This window comes from Pipra filicauda, unplaced genomic scaffold (assembly GCF_003945595.2).
Source record: "Pipra filicauda isolate LSUMZ 115617 unplaced genomic scaffold, ASM394559v2 scaffold234_size1211729_pilon, whole genome shotgun sequence".
In the NCBI taxonomy this organism is placed as follows: Eukaryota; Metazoa; Chordata; class Aves; order Passeriformes; family Pipridae; genus Pipra; species Pipra filicauda.
Window position 1 is genome coordinate 1 of NW_024104348.1, and position 19263 is coordinate 19263.

General features: G+C 46.7%; 2 protein-coding genes across 6 annotated transcripts in view; one reads left to right on the top strand and one right to left on the bottom strand.

Moving 5' to 3' along the window:
* Window positions 1-26: 26 nt before the first annotated feature.
* TCAF2 (TRPM8 channel associated factor 2) lies at window positions 27-18193 on the bottom strand. 5 transcript variants are annotated; one of them, XM_039381618.1, is made up of 5 exons: window positions 18019-18193; window positions 6635-7268; window positions 3379-4349; window positions 1289-1383; window positions 27-319 (listed from the first exon to the last, which is right to left on the bottom strand). In XM_039381618.1, exons 2-5 carry the CDS (start codon window positions 7249-7251, stop codon window positions 38-40), a joined length of 1965 nt encoding a protein of 654 aa, XP_039237552.1. In that variant the 5' UTR covers window positions 7252-7268; window positions 18019-18193; the 3' UTR covers window positions 27-37. The 5 variants fall into 5 exon arrangements, with proteins under 5 accessions (XP_039237552.1, XP_039237551.1, XP_039237549.1 ...); XM_039381617.1 differs by lacking the exon at window positions 18019-18193 and adding an exon at window positions 17267-17694; XM_039381615.1 differs by lacking the exon at window positions 18019-18193 and adding an exon at window positions 8356-9228 and having other exon boundaries at window positions 6635-8255.
* Window positions 17764-19263, top strand: part of FKBP4 (FKBP prolyl isomerase 4) — an 18423-nt gene continuing 16923 nt past the window's right edge. Inside the window, exon 1 of the mRNA XM_027722115.2 lies at window positions 17764-18014. Within this exon, the coding sequence (XP_027577916.1) occupies window positions 17931-18014 (84 nt within the window). The 5' untranslated portion in view covers window positions 17764-17930. The remainder of the gene's footprint in view (window positions 18015-19263) is intronic.

Genomic DNA, 19263 nt, shown 5'->3' on the forward strand with positions numbered 1-19263 from the left:
TTTTAAGACCTTCCTAAGCACGGGACCATCTTTACTTTCAGTCACAGGGACAGCAGCATCTGTGAGCAGCCCTAAGGAAAAAAGCTCTAAGGTAAACAAACATACCAAGCTTGAAGAAAGGAGCTCTGACTGCCCCTTCCACTGTGATGGGCACCTTCCCCAAGACACTCTTTGCTGGTACTATGATGTAAATCAGGCCACCCCAGAGGCAAGAAATGGACTGCTTCTGGCAGGCAACATCACAGGTGCGTATTACCACTGGTGCCCGTTTCATCTCTTTGGCATTAGAGAGGTCATCTGTGTGACACCCAATCTGCACCTGCCAAATAGAAGCATAGGAACAGCTGATCAAAGGTGTCCGAGTGCAACCTGGCAGCCTGACCTCAACATCCTGAACTCTCTGCTACAGCACTGTCCCTGCAGAGTACACACGCAGAAGCAGCCTTCCGGCTCCAGCCTAGTTCAACTTTTCAGCCTGTGGTGGCCAGGATCAGTAAATATTATGAAAAAAGCTGATGAAGTTCAATGCTATCCCTGTCTCAGACAGTCTTACAGCTATTCTCCCATTATTACTGGCTCAACTACATCCTTCACCAGCTGGTCAGGGTACCGCAGTGACTTCTTTCACTACACTGTACTTGCATTGGTCATTCCTCTACCCTTTACCAGCATCAAAGTCACGTCCTGTAACACAGGAGATGGAGAGATGTGCACATGGCTTACATCTTTTATTGTGCCTTCTCCTTGGACCTCTTGTAGGAAAACAAACAATATGTGGCTGCAGGATCAGACAGATCACCTGAATTAATTTTGCATTTCAGCTGCAGGAAGGACACTGCAAAAAATGTTCAAGCAGGTAAGCGTTTACCTGTGTCATATTTTGTGGAGAACGGGATCCCAAGTAATAGTGTATCTCTGCTCTGGATACATCTACACGAGCATTAATGACAGCACTGTCAAAGTAATTTATGAGAAATCTGAAGAGATGGAATCAAGTTTGGTGCATAGAAGGGCCCAGTCCTCTTTGCACAATAACAGAACAAACACAGTTGCCCTCAAGCAGCGGCCACACTCAATTATCCCTCCAGCACACAAAAACAGGAAGAATGCAAAAGAAAAGAGTAAGAACATGAGGTGAAAAAATGATAACAAAGCATTTGAAGTGCCACACGGTGGCAGCAGTAGGAAAGGACTGAAAAGGTAGCAAAAAACATTAAGGAGAAAATTTTTGAACGCTCACCTGTCAAATACAGAAGTGTAAACTAAAGCCAAAATAGAGAGATCTTACCTTCAGACCAGCACCGACCACTAGGCATGGGCATGTTATAACTGCTGTGTGCCCTTCAGGGAGGTAGAGTCCTGTACTCCTCCAGGCTGTCTTACCTAAAGGTAAGAGATAACACAGTCCTGAACAGTCAAGCACTTCTTTGTCCTGACCATTATAGATTCTGGAGATTTGAAGTTTCAGCAGGAGAACAATCTTCCATCCTTTTCTTATCCCTTGCTCTACACTCAGAGAACCGTCTCGCATTTTACCCAACCTGTCAGAAATACAGTTTCAAAGCTGTAGGGTAGCAGCATGAACAAGAACATCAAATCATTAATAAGCAAGCCCACGTAAATTTGAACTTCTGGAAATTCCAAGCTTAAATGCATTTACCAGTACCTTTTAAAAATAATACATAATAATAAAAAAAGAAACCAAAATTCCAACACCTCCTCCACTCAGATCCTCTTACCCTAAAGCCCTCATAAGGGGTGCCAACTATGCTGGTATTAAACACAGTTGAAGTTGTAATGGTCATAAAATATTTCCCAAATAACAGACTGACAGGAGCATTGCATTTTTCCTTATTGACTGTATTTTTCCAGCACAAGCTGCAGCCCACAGGAATTCCCATTTCTAGGTGATTGAAGTTATGAGAAGGTCTAAAGAGATCGTTCCATGCTAGGTATCCCATCGTGTCACTACAATTCAGCACGTTTCTAGACAGTCTTCTCTTGGAAAAGCAAGTCTCCTCATCCTAGATCTCTTTAAATACTTGCAGTACATAGTGCAAAACTGACCCATCTCTACCATACATATTGGGTACATTCTACTCCCAAGGTCTGACATAAAGTTTACTTAGGCATGTTTCAATACAGACACCAGAAGTCCTAAAAAGAGATGAACTGTCGTAAAGCACCCAGCTTACAACCCTTCCTGTCATCCAAGAAAGCAAGACCAGTTTTGTCAAGCAAAATCTAATCCACAGAAAAATGTCGATTAGACTATATCACAATGTTTTACCAGTTCGTTTCAGTTTTGCTGAATTTGCATCAAAGGCAGTTTTGAATGGTGTTCAGGGTTTGCTAGCATTTCTTTCTTTTTTATTTATGTGAAATTACACAAATTCTGAATATTTCTCTTCAAACAAAATACTGTGTTTGAGCCAATCCATTCAGTTCAACCAACCCTAACAATTTTCCCCTTTTGTCCAGACTCATTAATGCTAAAACCAGTGAGCAGTTATTCCACAGCTTTTCTCTTTGCATAACCTCTGCAGTCAGGCATTGCCACTCCAGAAACAGTCTCCTTCATCTCATTAGAACAGTTTGGAAACAACTCCTCTAAATTATATCCTAATACCAAAAAACCCCCCATAAAATCTCAAGATTAATGTGTCCAGGGGATAAAACCTTACTAATGGAATTTAACCTAGAGTTTAAACATATCAGTTATGAGCAGGAATCTCAGCAAACTTGTACAGATACAAGGCCTAAGCGTAGACAAATCATTAATGGTGTAATTACAAATACCTTGGCTCCAGTGGTGGTGTCAGCCCTAGAAGTTCCCAGCATACTTCCAGCCTCCCGTTTTCACCCCCAAAACCAGATCTTCACTCCACTAACTGTGCTGATACAGCAAGATGTGAGACTGTGCTCTAACTCAAGTTGAAATTATCTAGATAACAAAAATCCCTTATGTTTCTAACTCCTACCTCTTTGTAGGATGTCTCCATAGATGGCTGTATCAGCACAACTATGACAACAGCAACCTGTAGTGTAGAGCACAGGGTTTCCTAAAGAAGCTTTACTGCCAAAGCCATTGTGCTGTGCAAATACCCTGGGGTAAGAGTTGTTAAGGGGTTTGTCTTCCCCAGGTGCCTGTGCACCAACAGTGAGGAAGAAGGACTTTCATAGGGTGTTTCAGAGTGCTGAAATCAGAGCTGGCCACAAAAGGATCCCATCTGCCACTACACAGAAGTTGGCCTCCTCTCAAGCCCACAGTGAAATTGCACATGTTCAGACATACACAGACGGATGCATGCTGAGGCCGGGCACCACACCGACCCCAGCAACAGGACGTTTCAAGAGGACAGGAGATACACTCCTCACCTGGGTTTGTGCCATCAATTTCCACAGTGACAGGGAGGGCACAGACCCCAGTAGCACATTTCTGCACCAGGGCTGCACTGTCTGTCATGGTGAGGGACAGCTCGGTTGCCATGCAGAGCAGGACTGCCTCTTTGGAGTTTCTCTTGACAGGGCAGTGCCTGCTGACCTGTGGGATCCCACTTCTCTGAAGCACTTTGGTCAGGATGCGGTGCAGCGAGGCATATGCTGGGCAGTCGTGGGCTGGGATGCGCAGGAAAGCAGCACAGTCCCGTGCTAGGCACTGCAGCCAGTCCTTCAGGGGCTCCGTGAGCTCCTCACATTTGTTCACCTGCGTGCTGAAGAGCAGGAGCGCCTTGCGGAAGTGGTAGTGCTCCCCAGGCCCCACGGGCCGGTGCTTGGCCGCCTGGCCACTCTGCCCCAGGATACTCAGCCCAAAGCGGTTCAGGATTTTGTTGCCAGGATATTCTGCCACAGCAGCTTTGCCGCAGTTCTGAGAAGCCCAGTACCAGGCTTGGCCTCCCACCAATAGGCCACCTCCCTCTGCCACGAAAGCGTGAATCCTTTCCGCCTCTCTGTCGCTGTAAGAAGAGCAGCAGTACACGCTGAGGTCACCTGTCAGCTGTGACACCTGCGACTTCACCCCTTCCAGAGAGAGGAGACCACACATTTTCTTCAGGCTGGGATCCACACCCACCAGCCCCTTTCTCCCGGCATCCAGCCAGCAGACAGCGTTGAGCAGGAATCTGGCCAGCTTTGGGGAGAACAGATGGCTCTCGTGGGTTGCCACCACAACACGGCCTCGGCCATAGTGTGCTGCAGCCAAGAGGCAGCAGTGCGAGCTGTCCAGGCAGAGGGGGAAGGAGAGTACACCATGCACCAGCAAGGTGGAGGGAATGCCCCCTGTCATCAAGTCCAGCTCCAGCACATCACGCAGGAGAAACTCAGCATCAAGGCTGAGGTTGGCCTGGTGCCTGCAGAATCAAGACAGGTTCAGGTTAGCCCCCATCCCACAATTCTTGGCTCAAAACCAACCTCATCCATCCTTGCCTATTCTTCCTCCCTCATCCTAGTACATCATGCTGTCAGTTCTTTCATTAAAAAAAATAAAATACAGCAATATCTCATTTTTTTTTCCTTTTAAAGCCTCAGTTTCTATAGCCAATCAAATCTGTAAGAATCTCAGCACTCATTTAGAAAAAGGAAAGAACAGGCCAAAAGGAAGTTTCTAGATCTCTGACTTTGAAGAGCCAGTTGAAAATCTAAATACATTGCAGAAACTCAAAAATCAGACCCTTCATGGTTTTTGAACCGCAGATTTAAACTGCAAATGGTGTGGGAATTGGCAAATCTATAATAGAAACTTTCTCCATTTGCCCCGCCCTAGTCTTTAACAACTAGGCAAGCCCAAAAGATTTCTCTCTGCCATTTCCCAGCCTCTGCCACTGCTGAGAATTGAAGAAGGAGAGCAACAACAGATGGGCTATATGGACAGGCAGACACACAGCTAGACAAATAATGAGTGATTTGAAGTTGAATTGGAGCCCTAAAACATAGACCTCACATTACCTCACATTGTTGGTTTCCACAATATAAAGAGATTAGGCTGTGCAAGGCCCTCTTATCTCTGTTACTTCGATATAACTCCTTTATGTCACTGTGGATATAGATATGCTGAATGACTCTCATTTGCTTTGTACACACTTTCTCCTGGTTCTGCCAAACAGTTTTCCCCCAACACCTGTAAAGTATCTGTTGTTACGTGGCCATCGCAGCCAAATCAGTAAGAATAAATTATGCTGCCCTTCTGCACACCTGTATCACAGGAATTAAATCTGCAGCTCTCCTTCGGTTACTACTTTACTGAGACCCTTTGTCACACAGAGTATGTGCCCTGGCTTATGTCACAGCACCTGCCTCAGACTGCAGTCAGATTCTCTGTACACAAAGCTGCCAGGAAGGCCTAGAGGCACAGAGCTGTTGTGTTACACAGAAATTAGATACCTAAATTTCTCTGTGGCTCTGGATTGAATAAAAATCACCACAGAAGCAACCTAAACAAGGTATATTTCACCTTAGTTACCATTTAAAGTCATAATAATTGTGATGCAATTTTTCTCTGCTGAATTCTCCAGCCCTCTCCCTTTTTTATGCACTGTGTATGAAGCAGTGGGAACGTGCCTGTGCAATACAGGTGGGGACAAAAATGAACCAGCAAATTTTAAATAATAACTTTATTTGTTAGCTGTATTCTAAGCATCTCACTGAATCCAACAGCTAAGATTTCTACTATCTTTATTACTAAATAAATTGAGCATCCCGAAAGTATCAAATCAAATTGTTTGAAAATATTAGAAATTTAGTATTATATATCCACAAGGAAAAGGCTGTGAAGGAAAGACTTGCAGGGAATTTTACTGCAACTGTTGTGGCTTTCCCTACAGTGAAATTAAGCTGCCACACAGCAGAAGCGCAGCAGCACTCATGCTCCTAGGAGAACCTGCTGTGCCTTGTGTAACTCAGAAGAAAGTGGTAACAGGCACAGCCACTGGCAAGGGGAGGAGGGTGGCAGAGCAATGCCCAGGACTCCAACGACTGGTCAGCTCCGAGTTTTACACCTGATGCTCCAGGACTCAAAGGGACAGGCTGGAATCCCAAACAAACTGTGAGCACTGAGATTTCCAGCCCTCAGCCCAGGTCAGAACTGAGAAGGAAGGTGGCACCCAGCCTGCTTCCTCACCTCTGGGGCGGCCCCAGGGTCTCACCTGCAGAAGGTGAATTCCTGCAAGTAACAGGCTAAACAGGTTTAGCAGCTGTCAGCCAAAGCCTGGCCCAGAGGGCTGCCCTGGTGCTTCATCACCAACCTGTTTTTCAGCTATGGGAAAATTGCCCTAATTGTACAATGTGGGGAGAGGGAAAGGAGTTCCTCCTCCTGTCCCTCTGTTGCTGTGTGTTGCACTCAGGTACACTTGATCAGGCAGAATGCTCTAAAAGATGGCTCCCCTCATTTTCTTCTCCCTGAATGGATTCCCTGTGTCTGTCCCAGCCGCACTGGAAGCAGTAGAAAACACCATTCTTTCCAATTACAAAGAGTGGAAAGGTCCCCTTTAAACTGGAAGACAACAGTTGCATCCCATCCTGGCTATTAAAGAACTAGTATTCACCGTCATCCTCAACTCTCACCTCACGAATCTTCTATAAACAGCTCAGTTGCGCAACCTGAACCATTGTTTAAATAGAGAGCAATTCAGATACTCACGGGACAACTAATGGGATCTTGGGAATTTTCTTAGCTACTTTGAAGATGCCTTTTTCCACAGCATTTCCTGTGAAGTACACGCCAGCCACGCTGGTCACCTGGTTCCCAGGGAATTCGAACAGCACCTTCTCCTTGCCATGTTGACTAGCCCAGTGCCAGGCTTGGCCTCCAATGAGGAGCCCTCCACCCCCTTTCACAAAGCCAACCAGGTCTTTCGCCTTCGAGCTGTCATAGGCATCCACACAGTACACTCCCAGGGAGGGGCTGAGCTCTGCCCCGGCCTGTACTTTAGTGCCAGCCTTGAGCAGCACCTGGGAGAGGGAATCCAACCGAGAATGAACGCCAACCAGGGCCTCGGGGCAAGGCTTAAGCCACTCCACAGCATTTCTGAGGAACTGGGAAAACTTGGAGTCCTTCAAGATTCCTTCATGGGAAACAACCACCATCCGGCCCTTCCCATACTGTGAAACAGCAATCAGAACTTGCTTCTTAGCACTCAGGAGCACAGGGTAGGCATCCTCTCCGACAAGTAGCAGTTCACAAGGAACAAAACCGCCAGTGAAGTCCCATGGCCCAACACTGTCCACTAACAGCTCATAGACGGCAGAGGGTTTCATCTTCAGGAAGCTCCTATCTGGTGGAGAGAAGACCATCATCCATTACAGCATGGCTTAGCAATAAAGGACAGCTCTAACAACCCTGTGGAGTAATTTTCTTGTCTAGTAGGAACTCCAAACAAAAAGGAATCAGCTTTGTGGACACAACTTTTTGGGGGATTTGGTATTTTTTTTGTTTGCTTTTTTGGCTTTGTTATCACAGTATTTACCATTTAAATAATTTTAAAAATTATTTTAAATTTAACTTAAATTTAAAATTTAAATTTAAAAATTAAAAAATTAAAGTGACAAGTATATCAAGATGATGGAGGCAAAGAAAATGACTGCTTCAACAAATTCTGCTAAGTACCATGGGACAAAATAGGGAAATACAGGTATTCACTTTCCCATTAACAATTTATTTGGAGAGAGAGAGTGCCAGATGTTCCAGGAAGTCTATTAGGAATTTGCTTAGTAGAGGTGGTTTACACAGAAACACCCAGAAGATGAAAAGATTGTATCAACAGAAAACACAACATAATTCAAACATGCAGTTCATATTTTAGCTCCTAATTGGATATGTACAGAGCTACACGCAGTTGCTGCAACATGCTGTTCCAAAGTTGTATTTTTCTACCTTCACTTAGGCCCTATAAGCTCTTGCTTAGTATTAGAAGTTGCTCTGAGGCTGGGGGAGAGCAAGCACAAACAATGGAGACAACCAGCTCCCCGAAATAACTTCAGTTTAAGTCACACAGTACCTAGGAGAGCAGGTCTGGGCACAGGAGATTCATGCCCTAGTTCTCTGATCCAAACTGCTTTGCAATCTCAAGAAAATAATTTCTCTTTTCTGTAGCTTCGTTTCATCTGTTTTCCCATCTACGAGGTAAGGAGGGTGGTACTAACCTTGATTGCCAAGCCCTTTGGGGTCTATGGGTGTCACGTGCTATTAAGGCTCCCTCAGTTTGAAAGTTTGGCTTAGCTTTTCCCTGAGGTTGTCTTCTGTCGAGCTGCAGCAGCTGTGACTGTGCAAACAGGAAGACTTTGAGACAGAGAGTACAACCCACTCTCACGCAGTTTCTGTCATTCAGGACTCAGAGGAGTGACTTGGAACGCAACACTTACTGCATGAAAGGAGCTGCACCATGGGGGCGTGGCCCTTTCCTGGGCAGCATCCTGTGCCAACACCAGTCTTCACATGCATTTCATATTTGGCTACCCTGAAAGCAAATACTTGTTATGCAAACGCAGGAAAATGGTAAGTCCTGGGGCAGCTGCATCCTTGATTTGGATTTGTCACAAGTCCCAGAGTGCTTGATCAGCAACCTGATCAAGAATGACAGTATCATTCTCATTTCTTATCCTCTGGACATGCCTGGAAGCTCTGTTTTTCCATCCAAACTATCATGAGACTCCACTGTTGTTTAACATGAGATTTATGAGTCAAACATGCTGATTAACATAGGACAAAAACTACACTTCCCATTGTGCTGGTTTAAAAACCCAGCAGGAAAATTAACCCCACTCAAGTTGCCCACTCCCCTGATCCCTTACAACAACGGAGGAAACACTTGGAGGGGCCACAACTTGGAATCACAATTTTCCTGAAAAACTTGCCATAACCACATCAGTATCAATTAAAGAGGGAACAAAAGAGAGAGTGCTCTACTCACAAAAGCGTATCCACTGCCAAACAAACAAAAACACTTCCCATAGAGAGCACCCGCCGTCATTTTCTCAGACAAAGGCAAGATGGCACCTGACCCCCTCTCTGTCCACTGGACTGTGTGGCTCAGGAGAACAAAAGCAATGGGGCAAACAAGTTTCTGCAGGCCTGAAACAATAGAAAATGGGGGCAAAACAAGACCTGAGAAGCTATTTTGTCTGAATAAGGATTGATGCTGCTGAGCTGTTCACTCCACTCTGCTAGACCAGGTGATCAAAGCCCCATCCAACCCAGCTCTGAACACTTCCATGGATGAGGTACACACAACTTCTCTGGGAAACCTGCTCCAGTGCCTTACCATCCCTGCAGCAGAGAATTTCTTCCTAACATCTAATCTAAATTTGCCCTCTTTCAGTTTAAAGTGAGTACTCCTTGTCCTATCACTCCATGTCCTTGTAAAAAGTCCCTCTCCAGGTGTCTTGTAGTTTTGTTCAGGTACTGGAAGGGGCTCTAAGGTCTCCCCAGGGCCTTCTCTTCTCTAGGCTGAACAACCCCAACTCTCTCAGCCTGTCTTCATATGAGAGGTGCTCCACCTCCCCGATCACCTTGTTGGCCCTCCTCTGGACTTGTTCCAACAGGTCTATGCCTTCCTTGCACTAGGGACTCCAGAGTTGGATGCAGTACTCCAGGTGGTGTCTCATAAGAGTGAAGCAGAGGGGCAGAATCCCCTCCCTCAACCTGCTGGTCCCACTGCTTTTGATACACCCCAGGACATGATTGGCTTTCTGGGCTGCAACACATTGCCAGGTCATGTTGAGCTTCTTGTCGACCAACATCCTCAAGTCCTTCTCAGAAGGACTACTCTCAATTTATTCTCCATGTAGCCTGTATATGTGCTTAGAATTGTTCTTCAGGTGTTCTACATGATGATTACTCTACAGGACTAGATTTGAAGTAAACTTAGAAAACTTCTTAGCCCCCACCTTTTTTCTTATCACATGATCTGAAAGCTAACATCCTAGACTCTAGATCTGGGAGGACTGCTGCTCCCTGGCATTTATCCAGAGCAAGGTGTGGCTGCCTTGCAAAGGATTTTAACTCTCTCAACTGAAAGCAATTGTCACCATATAAGAGAATTTCCAATTCCTATGTAATCACAGTTTCTCCATTTCAGTTGTGTTAAGCATTTCAGTGTGGAGAGAGGGAATTAAGTGCACTCACTAGATCCAGAACAGACACAACTACAGATGATCTCTTTCAAGAGAGAGATAGGAGAAAACACAGCAGGGACAGAGAACACACATGGCTAACAAGAATTGAAGGAAGCTACAGAAGACTGATCTGTATGTCTCTCGTGTCAGTCAGGAGGAAACAACTACTGTTGGGCACACACAGAAGGAAGGGGAAGATCTTGGCTGCTAGCTGCCTTCCTTCTTAACATGGAAGTACAAATTCTCTATGACAGTGTCTCAGACAGATTCTTGATCCCTTGTCTTCCCTTCTGCCCCTTATACCTCTCACCTCCAGACAATTCCTACTCCCTGCAGAGCTGAGAAAATTGAGAGTAGGTATTGAAGCATACATTTATAAATCCTGCAAGATGCCTAACTCTATCACAGCCTTTTTTCTGTCTCTGGAAAAGGGACAAAAATGCTGTGGGAAGATAATCGGATTTCATTAAATACAGACTTGAGATTGTATCATCTGCTGTCCAGAAGCCATCACACACAAGCAAAAGAGATGTGCTACAAAAGAAGGAATACCCCTTGGTCCACTCAAGAAGAATATCTGTGAGACAGATGACCAGAGGGAGCTCTAAGGGTGAGTAAGGGAACAGATTTTGCGTGTCAAGTGGTCAGTCACTCCGGGTGAGCCTTCAAGGTCCCTGTAAACCCTGTGAGGATCTTCATGAGTCAAAACTACAGGATTGTGGAGAACCTGTGAGGACAAAAGACACAGGACAGCCAATGGGGTGGATCACGTGTTAAGAACACAGGCAGCCTAAGTGAGGGAGACACACAATTCCTAGGTACTTGGCTGTTCTTCTTAAATAGAGTGGACCCATGGGCTTTCCACTCTTTTCTCTATTTCAGATTTACAGTCCACCTGTCTTCTGCACAATAACCAAAACCCAAGTATGCTGCAAACCCTGCAGCTAGTAAGGAATTGATGGACTCTTTCTTCTTTATATGTTTTTTGACAAATTGAGCAAGGAGAGGAATGCTGACATTTGGCATTTGCCGAAGAGACAAAAATACTTATATTCATTATACCTATTCATCATCAACAAGGTTTTAAACTGAGAGAGGGTAAATTTAGATTGGCTATAATGAGGAAATTTTTTACAGGGACAGTAGGGAGACACTGGAATAGGTTGCACAGAGAAGCTGTGGATGCCCCACCAGTGAAAGTGTTCAAAGTCAGGTTGGATGGGGCTTTGAGTAACCTGGTTTAATAGAAGGTATCACTGCCCATGACAGGGGTTTGGACTAGGTGATCGTTGAAATCCCTTCCACCCAAAACATTCTGTGATTCTGTGACTTGTGTGCTGTGTAGCACAAATACAAATTTAACATACATAAAAACTGTGAGGATGCTTCAAAGTTCTATGGCACATTCTTATAAAGAAAAGCAGTGTCTACATTGCAAGACTAAGCGGGCTCTGCAGCTGGTCTAAGCACTCAAGCGAGAGCCTGGGCTGGTGTTGGGGCAGTAATGTGCTCAGTAGCCTGCACTGCTGGAGGACCAGGAACTTGGTCTTAGCCAGTGTGTGCTCCCATGCATACAGCATCCAGGGTAACTGTGAGGCTGGTCCATTTCTGAATGGGCTCAAACTTGTGTTTCCGTGGATGTGACAACTCCCAGAACCGAACATTCTTTGCCCTATACCTGTGAAAGTATAAGCACCCTGAAGTTACCACTGGGCTATGTTAGGTAAGCTAAAGCGGTAAGCCATGAGATGTAAAGATCAAGCAATGGGCAAAAAAGGTGGTGAGATAAAGCAAGAGATTCAGGTGCAACTGACTGCACACAAAAGAGAACACAACACTTGGACAACCAGCTTTCTTAAAAAGTGCTCAAAACCATGGCAAAAGAAGGCACCTAGTGCAGATCATAGAATCACAGAATATCTCAAGTTGGAAGGGGCCTGTAAGGATCATCAAGTCCAACTCCCTGCTTCTCACAGGACTGCCTAAAACTAAACAATATGAGTCAGAGCATTGCCCAGATGTTTCTTGTACTCTGACAGGCTTGGTGCCTGACCAAGCACTCTCTCTGTAAAGAACATTTTCCTAACATCCAATCTGAACTTCCCCTGACACAGCCAGAGAAGAGAGATGGAGGAGGTGCAGGCAGCCAAGCAGGAAAGCTTGAATGGAAAGACAAAATTAGAAAAAAAAACATTAAAAGAAAACCTTTCCAAGGTTACATAATAAAATTAAAAAAAATCAAAATCTAAATACATCCTAGGAAAATAGAGCCAAAGAAGTAGATTAGGTTGCAAATTAATGAGAACTCTAAAATTAGATCAAGAAAGAAATTAACAAAGAAAATTACTGTATTTATTTTTTTTTACAATTACAATCCTAAGAGTTATTAGAAAAGAGATTGAAAATTGATAAAACCTTAAAAAGAATATCTTTTAGTAAAAGTACAGGAGAATCAGTCAGGCAATTGCTATCCATAATTACTGTTATTGGTGTTATTTTCATATGGCACTTCACAGCAATAGATGACAAAATATTACAGTTTCTAAGCCTGGTGAAATGTTGCTGTGCTTTAAGGAATAAAAAGCAAATATGAATTGCCCGTCCTTTCTGGTAGTGTTAACACACACATTAGGGTAGACTCATTGGCTAACAGGATGCAAAGAAATATAAAATCAGAATGTCTATACATACATTTGTCTAGTAATCTTGATTGCTTTTAAGGCAAGGAAAGAACAAAATGAAAGCAGCTGATGAAACTTGACTAGGTATTTTAAAATAATTTTGCATCTGGAAAGGTAAATAACATCTTAATTAAAATTAATTTTATTAATTTTCTATGAATTGAAATTAGGCTGATGAGCTATGAACAGTAAAGACAGGAATATGCTGAATCAGAAGAGATGTCTATACAAAAAAATTGCTGTTTAGTCTTTTTGAAAATCTACATCTGTGATCAACAAAGGACAGTGTATATATCACATAAATGAAATTACTAAAAAATAGAAGGGAATGTACAGAAGCAAAGGAGAAGAAATCATAACCATACCAGGAAATAATTTTTTAAAAATTAAACCTTGCCTATCTGCAAATCCTACGGCCCATAGTTTTAGAAAAATGTTGACATCTGTTGGTGAACAAGGAGCAGAGCAGCTCAGAAATCCCAGGGAACTGCAGGTACAGAGAGCCCTTTTCCAATCCAGTGCTGGAGGGTTGAGTCTCATGCATGCCTGCTATACTACAACTCAGGTCACGCCCCTTTAAATGTTGCTTGGTTTTAACGCAGGGAATGAGTGTATCGCTATGTTTTCATTTGAAAAGGAACAGAAAAGAGGTCTGATGCTCCTTGCATGTGGGTCATGACAATCTACTACAGTCTGTAATGATGTGGTAAAGGATAAGGAAAACCAACAACTTTATCCCTTCTAAACTAAAAGGACAGGAATTGATTTGCTTTACACTGCTGGGGAGCAAGGGAAAGCAGGGATACTGGGACAGCTCAGCGAAGCTGAGAATGAAAAACAGGCAGGGTATAATGCAGGTGGTACGCAGCAGGTGACATTCTTAATAGCCTGTCACAGGCATGTCACACGAAATAACGGGATAGGGTTAGACTGATGAAGGTTTGTGCCCTACTGTGGACTTCAAGGATAGAATTACTCCTTGCAACAAAAAAGTGCAATTCTATATACTGAGCATATTTCCTCCTTATCACTGTTATATTTTATAATGCAACAAGTAGAAGTAACTAGAAGCTATCCCTGATGTCTTAAATCATATTCTTTTCCAACTCAGCATAAGTGTGACACATCAACATCTTGGGTTTCTTTTGGATTCTGAGACTAACCAAACAATATCTCAGAAGAAACATATGCTTAAAAAAACTAACCTAAAAAACCTGACAATTTTACTTAGCTCTTCATTATTGCAGCTAGATAGATATTTACAATCGACCAAAGTTTTAAAGCCTTATTTCAAATAATATGGGTGCACAAATTATTGCCCTCGTTCATGTCCTGTGAGCTCTCCTTTTGGTACTAGTTTCCCCAGGAATGTCTTCACCACACTCAAGCCACTCAGGGTTGAATTTTGTCTTCCCTTACAGTTGGCATCAGGAGTGTCCCTGTTGATGGCTGGGCTGTCAGTCCATCTGCAAGCTGGTGGTGAGTCCAAGTCGATACAGTGTGTGGCTTCTGTCTTTATTCCTTTCTTACACCCTGTGCTCAGCCCTTCCAAGCCAATCAAGGGTGAAAACAGTGCTCATGATGAGCTTGGGTTCAGTTCCTGTTCCAATCACAAATTAATAGCCAGGGTCATTCCTTTTTTGGTTATTCTGTTTGCTGTTATCTCATAATGCCATCTTTGAGCTTGTGCAGACATGCACTCCTCACTCCTTTTCCTAGTTCCAGTGAGTCTGCATTGCCAGCATGATCAACACAGCTGGGCAAGTGAACTTGAGGCCACAGCCTGTCCTGGTGGGGCTTCAGTCAACCCACACAGTGCAGTGACTCGAGCCATGACATACTTGGGAAGTCGACCATTTGATAGCAACCCAAAGATCCTCCTTTCTTGATGGGCTATAGGCCACCTTGAGTCCTGCCCTTGCCTGTGTAGGACCTGCCAACAAAGTTCCAGCTGAGCTGTGTTGCTCCATGCCATCTTTTATGTTTTATGTCCAAACCTTGTTATCTCTAGCTAGTCTTTGAATAAGCCTATTCATAATTCTAGCATGTTGCTGACCAGGTTTAGATTGGCTCTGTGTTTTGGGAGGCTGTATCAGATTCTTGCTGCAATTAGATATTTTTCAGGACATTTTACTGCCTGGGCTAGTCTTTGCTGTTTGAGGCAATCATCTCACTTGTCTTCCACTCTGCCTGAAAGCTATTGCCAGATTTTTCATTTTCACTTCACCTGAGCATACCCATCAAGCTCTGAAATCTTTTCTTTGTATTCTCCCATCTTGCTTAGTGACTGTCTTTAGTTTCAAAATTGTCTCTACAATGTATCTTCTGAGAACAGGCCTGACACAAAACTCCTTTATAATGCCTTAAAGACGTCTCCTCTTTTAAGCTGCCTTCCCTCCATCCATACCCTAACAAAAGCATTATGACATTGACATAATCTAAAATACTCACTGTCTTTTTGCTACTCTCTCTGTCCCCTGATCCATAAAACTCTGCCCATACAGCCCTTAAGGAAGGCCTTAAACAGTATCTGTGTAGTCTTAGATAGTTACTAAGGGACATAGCTTGCAGTACCTGCTTTAAATTACTTATGTAAGAGCTTGCACTGCTATGCCAAAAACAGGGAGATGGCTGACAATATGACACATATAACATCTGCAAGCGATCTCCACTAAGAGGTATCCTTTCCTTTCTACTATTTATCACTTTCCTAAACTTGATTCTAGCATGTTTGGCAGTTGTAGATAATTTGGCATCATTTCTACATACTGCAATTATCAAAAGCTGGATTATGACATATACAATATGTGGCTGAAAAAGTATCAGAAACTTCAAACAGAAACTTCATTGCCAAACATGAGGCAGGTGATCTGCAAAAATTTATATTAAACCAACTATAGTTGATCTATTATTAGAAAATTTAGATGAAAAGAGAGAGGTCAGACCTGATGAACTGGGATTGTAGAGAACTTGTGTGTTAGTACTGACTGGAGAATGTAAATTCAGTGCCATACAGACTCATTAGATGAAGAAGTATCTCCTATATTTTTGCTGTGCCTCCCCTAACAAGACCTGCTAGACCTGCTGGACCAGAACCAGCTTAGATGCTTCTCTCTGTGTTCCTCAGTGTATCGGGGTCTAGAGTCCATGTACAGAACCTCCTACAGATCTAATCTGCAATCAAATAACTCATCCATGTTAAATTGCAAACTGAAAGCAGCTAGAAGCTTCTAGACCAAATGCACACAGAAACCACAATTCTCTCCTTCTCCACCTTCCCCCTGCTTACTCAGTTTGAAAGTGCACTGAAGTGTATGTTTGCTTGGGGTTGAAAAGCAGGCTCCTCCTCAGGGGAAACTTGTAGATTTTGCAGTTTATACCCACTTGCTGAAGTAACTACAGGTTCTTTATTTAGGCTCTATTGCTACTACTTTCCTTCGGCATCAGCAGAGCCCACCTAAGGGTGCTGGAGTTTTTGTGCACCATGCACAGATACAGCTTTATACTGGCACAGAACAACTCCAGGTTGCGTGCAGCATCAGGACTCACAGAGCAAGCTCACACACTGCCAAACTTTCTGCAGCCTTTCCAGGCATCCCTTCTGAACTTAGAGGTCTGCACTGTATGGGCCGGTGCTGCGAGGGAAAAGTAACTCCGGAACACTGCACACCTGCCTGCGAACCCCCTTCCTTTCACCCTCAGTGCCCGGTTTTGTTAATGAAGGCTCAAACATCACGCTGAAGATGCAAAGGCAGAACGCGCACAAGAAGCAGGCGGCTGTCCATCCCTCCGCCGCTCAGCGAGTATGTGCGGTACAGGCGCGGTTCCGCAGCCCCGGCGCTTTTTTGGAGCCGGCGGCGCGGAGGAGCGTCTGCAGCAGGTTGGCAGGCGGGGCTGCGGTGCCACCGCACCCGCCCAGAGCCCAGCACCCAGGGGGAAAGCGGAGGGAGAGAGTGGAAAGTTCAAGAAGAGCCGGGAAAGGTGCCACCCTATGCGGGGGGCGGGCAAAGCTGAACGGGGCGGCCGGTATTAATAGCTTGCAGTGGAAGGTTGAATCCATTTAACGCTCTTGCTTTAGTTATTTATGCCCAAGATCATGGACAAGGTTCTAGTCTGATTTTAGATCATTGGATGTTGCAAATGATTTGGCCAAAAGCACCGTACCACCGTTTTTATTTATGCATCCCCAAATATTCCACCGGCAGGTTGAGGAACAAAACGGTGCTGACTTTATCCAGACGGATACAGATGGGCCAAACACTGAGGTTACACTCTGTGCTTTAAGCACGTCTTCACCTTCCCTGGTCCTGGGAAACAAATCGTTTTCAAGTACATGGGTCCTAACGTGATCCCCAGCCCTGCAAGCGAAGGGATGTCTGAGCTCGTTGCCGGCACAGTGCTTCCGTGCCCGCTTGTACAACCTTTCCTGTGACCGTCCAAGACCGCGTGGCGGGTGAAAAGAATACAAGCCCACGCACCTGCACAGGGCTGCTCATACCGAAGGGGGACGAGGGGGGCTGCCACTACTGAGAGGGCAGGAGGGTTACTTTCACTCTAGGCGCAGCTTCCAGCAGAACCTGTCCAAGGCAGGGCAGGGCGCAGCAGCTCCTCCTCGCTGCCGGGCCAGGCACCCCTGCAACACCTGCGAGCCGTGGGCGCTCCTGCTCCGCAAGCCCAGCGCCGTAAAAGCGCGCCCTTCCTCCTGTCATGAATAATCTATTCCTCTTCCTCCTCCTCTTCTTCTCCGTAGCCCCAGCCGCCCTAGACGTGTAACGCGGCCAGGCGGCTGCCTTACCCCCGCCCCGCCGGCGATGGCCTCTCCGCCCCCGGGGGCGACGCACACCTTCACCCCGGCCCCTGGCTCAACCAGGCGCTTTGCGGCAGCCCGGCGGCTGCTCTAGAAACTTCTCGGTCCCTCCCTCTCCCCTCCCCTTCCTCCTCCTCCTCCTCCTCCCCGCCGACCGGGGGCCGGCGCTGCGGCGAGAGCAGCAGGGAAGGAGGCGTGTGGCGCCCGCCCTCGCCCGCGGTGCCCAGAGCCGGAGGTGCAGCGAGGCGCTCCCCCAGCCCCATTCCCGGTGCCCAGTCCAGCACCGACCCCGCGAGGCGGCCCTTCCCTGCGCAGCGGTGGCAGCGGCGGGCGGGATGACGGCGGAGGAGATGAAAGCGGACGGGGCTCCCCTGGAAGGGACAGACATCACCCCCAAGCAGGATGAGGGCGTCCTCAAGGTACCAGGCGGCTGTTCCCCATCTTCACCCCCCGCGCTGGCTCGCGGTGGTCCCTGCGCCGGCGGGGAGAGGAGGCGTTTCTCTTGGCCTGCGAGCGGGTGCTCCCCGGGCGCCCTGGCCGCGCCAGGCCCGTTATGTCGCCCGCGGAGAAGGGGACGAGGCGGTCCCCGGGCAGCCCGGCCGGGTTGGCGCAGCGCGGGCGATTAAACATCGGCGGCGGCGAGCGGGGAGGGCGGGAGCGCGCCCCGGCTGCGCAAGCGCTGCCCGTCCGCCCGCGGGGGCTCCCACGCGGCGGCTCCCCTCTCCTCCCGGCTCCAACTTCCCCGGCCCGGGCGAGCCGGAGCCCCGGCTGCCCGCCGGGAAAGCCCGGGGTAGAGGGGGGGACGGACACGACTGTGCAGGGGAGAGGCGCTTTCCTGCTTTATTCGAGCTATTCCCCGGGTCTGCGGGGTGTGATTAAGGATGGGAGGGCCGGGCCGGGCTCACTGCCCGGCTCGCATGGCAGGGCTATGCCCGCACGGCAGGTTTTGGGGGTCCGGGTCCGCCCCCCGCCAGCACGTGTTTGGGGCTGGGAATTAAAGATGGAGCCCGGGCCGGGCACGTGGACTCAGTGCAGGTCCCCGCCGGTGCCCGGCCGTGCCGCCCTCAGCTCTTTGAGCTCCGGGCACGGCGCTCTCCGTCGGGGCACGGCCGCCCCCCAGGCCCGGGGGTGCGCGGTGCGGGCGGGCACGGCGGCAGCAGCGGAGCGGGGCGGCCGCCCCTCGGTGCCGCTGCCCCGCGGTGCCGCTTGGCGGGCGGCCGGGCAGGTCTCCGGCGGTGCCGCGCATTCCGGCGGAGCGGCTGCTCCCCTTTGTAAACTGGGAAGCCAGGCGATAAGGGCAGCAGAATTTATACCGTGAGGGGGAGTTGCGCGAACTTCCTCTGTCAGACGTCGCCTCTTTCCATATCTCTAGAAACTTCCTCAGTCTCTGCTAAAACCTGTAACGATCCTTAGTAGCGTTATTCGATCGCAGTAAAATTTCAGTATTCAGAAGAAAAAAGTGACGCCACAGGAAAGGCAAAATTCTGGTCTTAACCTTTAGAGCCCTCTGGCTTTAAATTTTAGGTTCGTCATAGAGGTGCCGTCTTCCATTCAGGAGGGGTAGCTGAGACCAGACTAGATTTTGTCTTCTATACTCTTTCCCATCTTTCCTGCTAGCATGCTTTGGTGAGAATTTCTGTTTTTTGCACATAGCACAATAATCAGGTC

Excerpts from the sequence above, each read along its gene's own strand:
- TCAF2 (XM_039381615.1), bottom strand. The coding sequence starts at position 7,290 with ATGATGGTCTTCTCTCCACCAGATAGGAGCTTCCTGAAGATGAAACCC. Across the intron at positions 4,350-6,634 it reads AAGATCCCATTAGTTGTCCC|GCACCAGGCCAACCTCAGCC; the intron begins GTGAGTATCTGA and ends TTGATTCTGCAG. Across the intron at positions 320-1,288 it reads TGGTCGGTGCTGGTCTGAAG|GTGCAGATTGGGTGTCACAC; the intron begins GTAAGATCTCTC and ends TCTATTTGGCAG.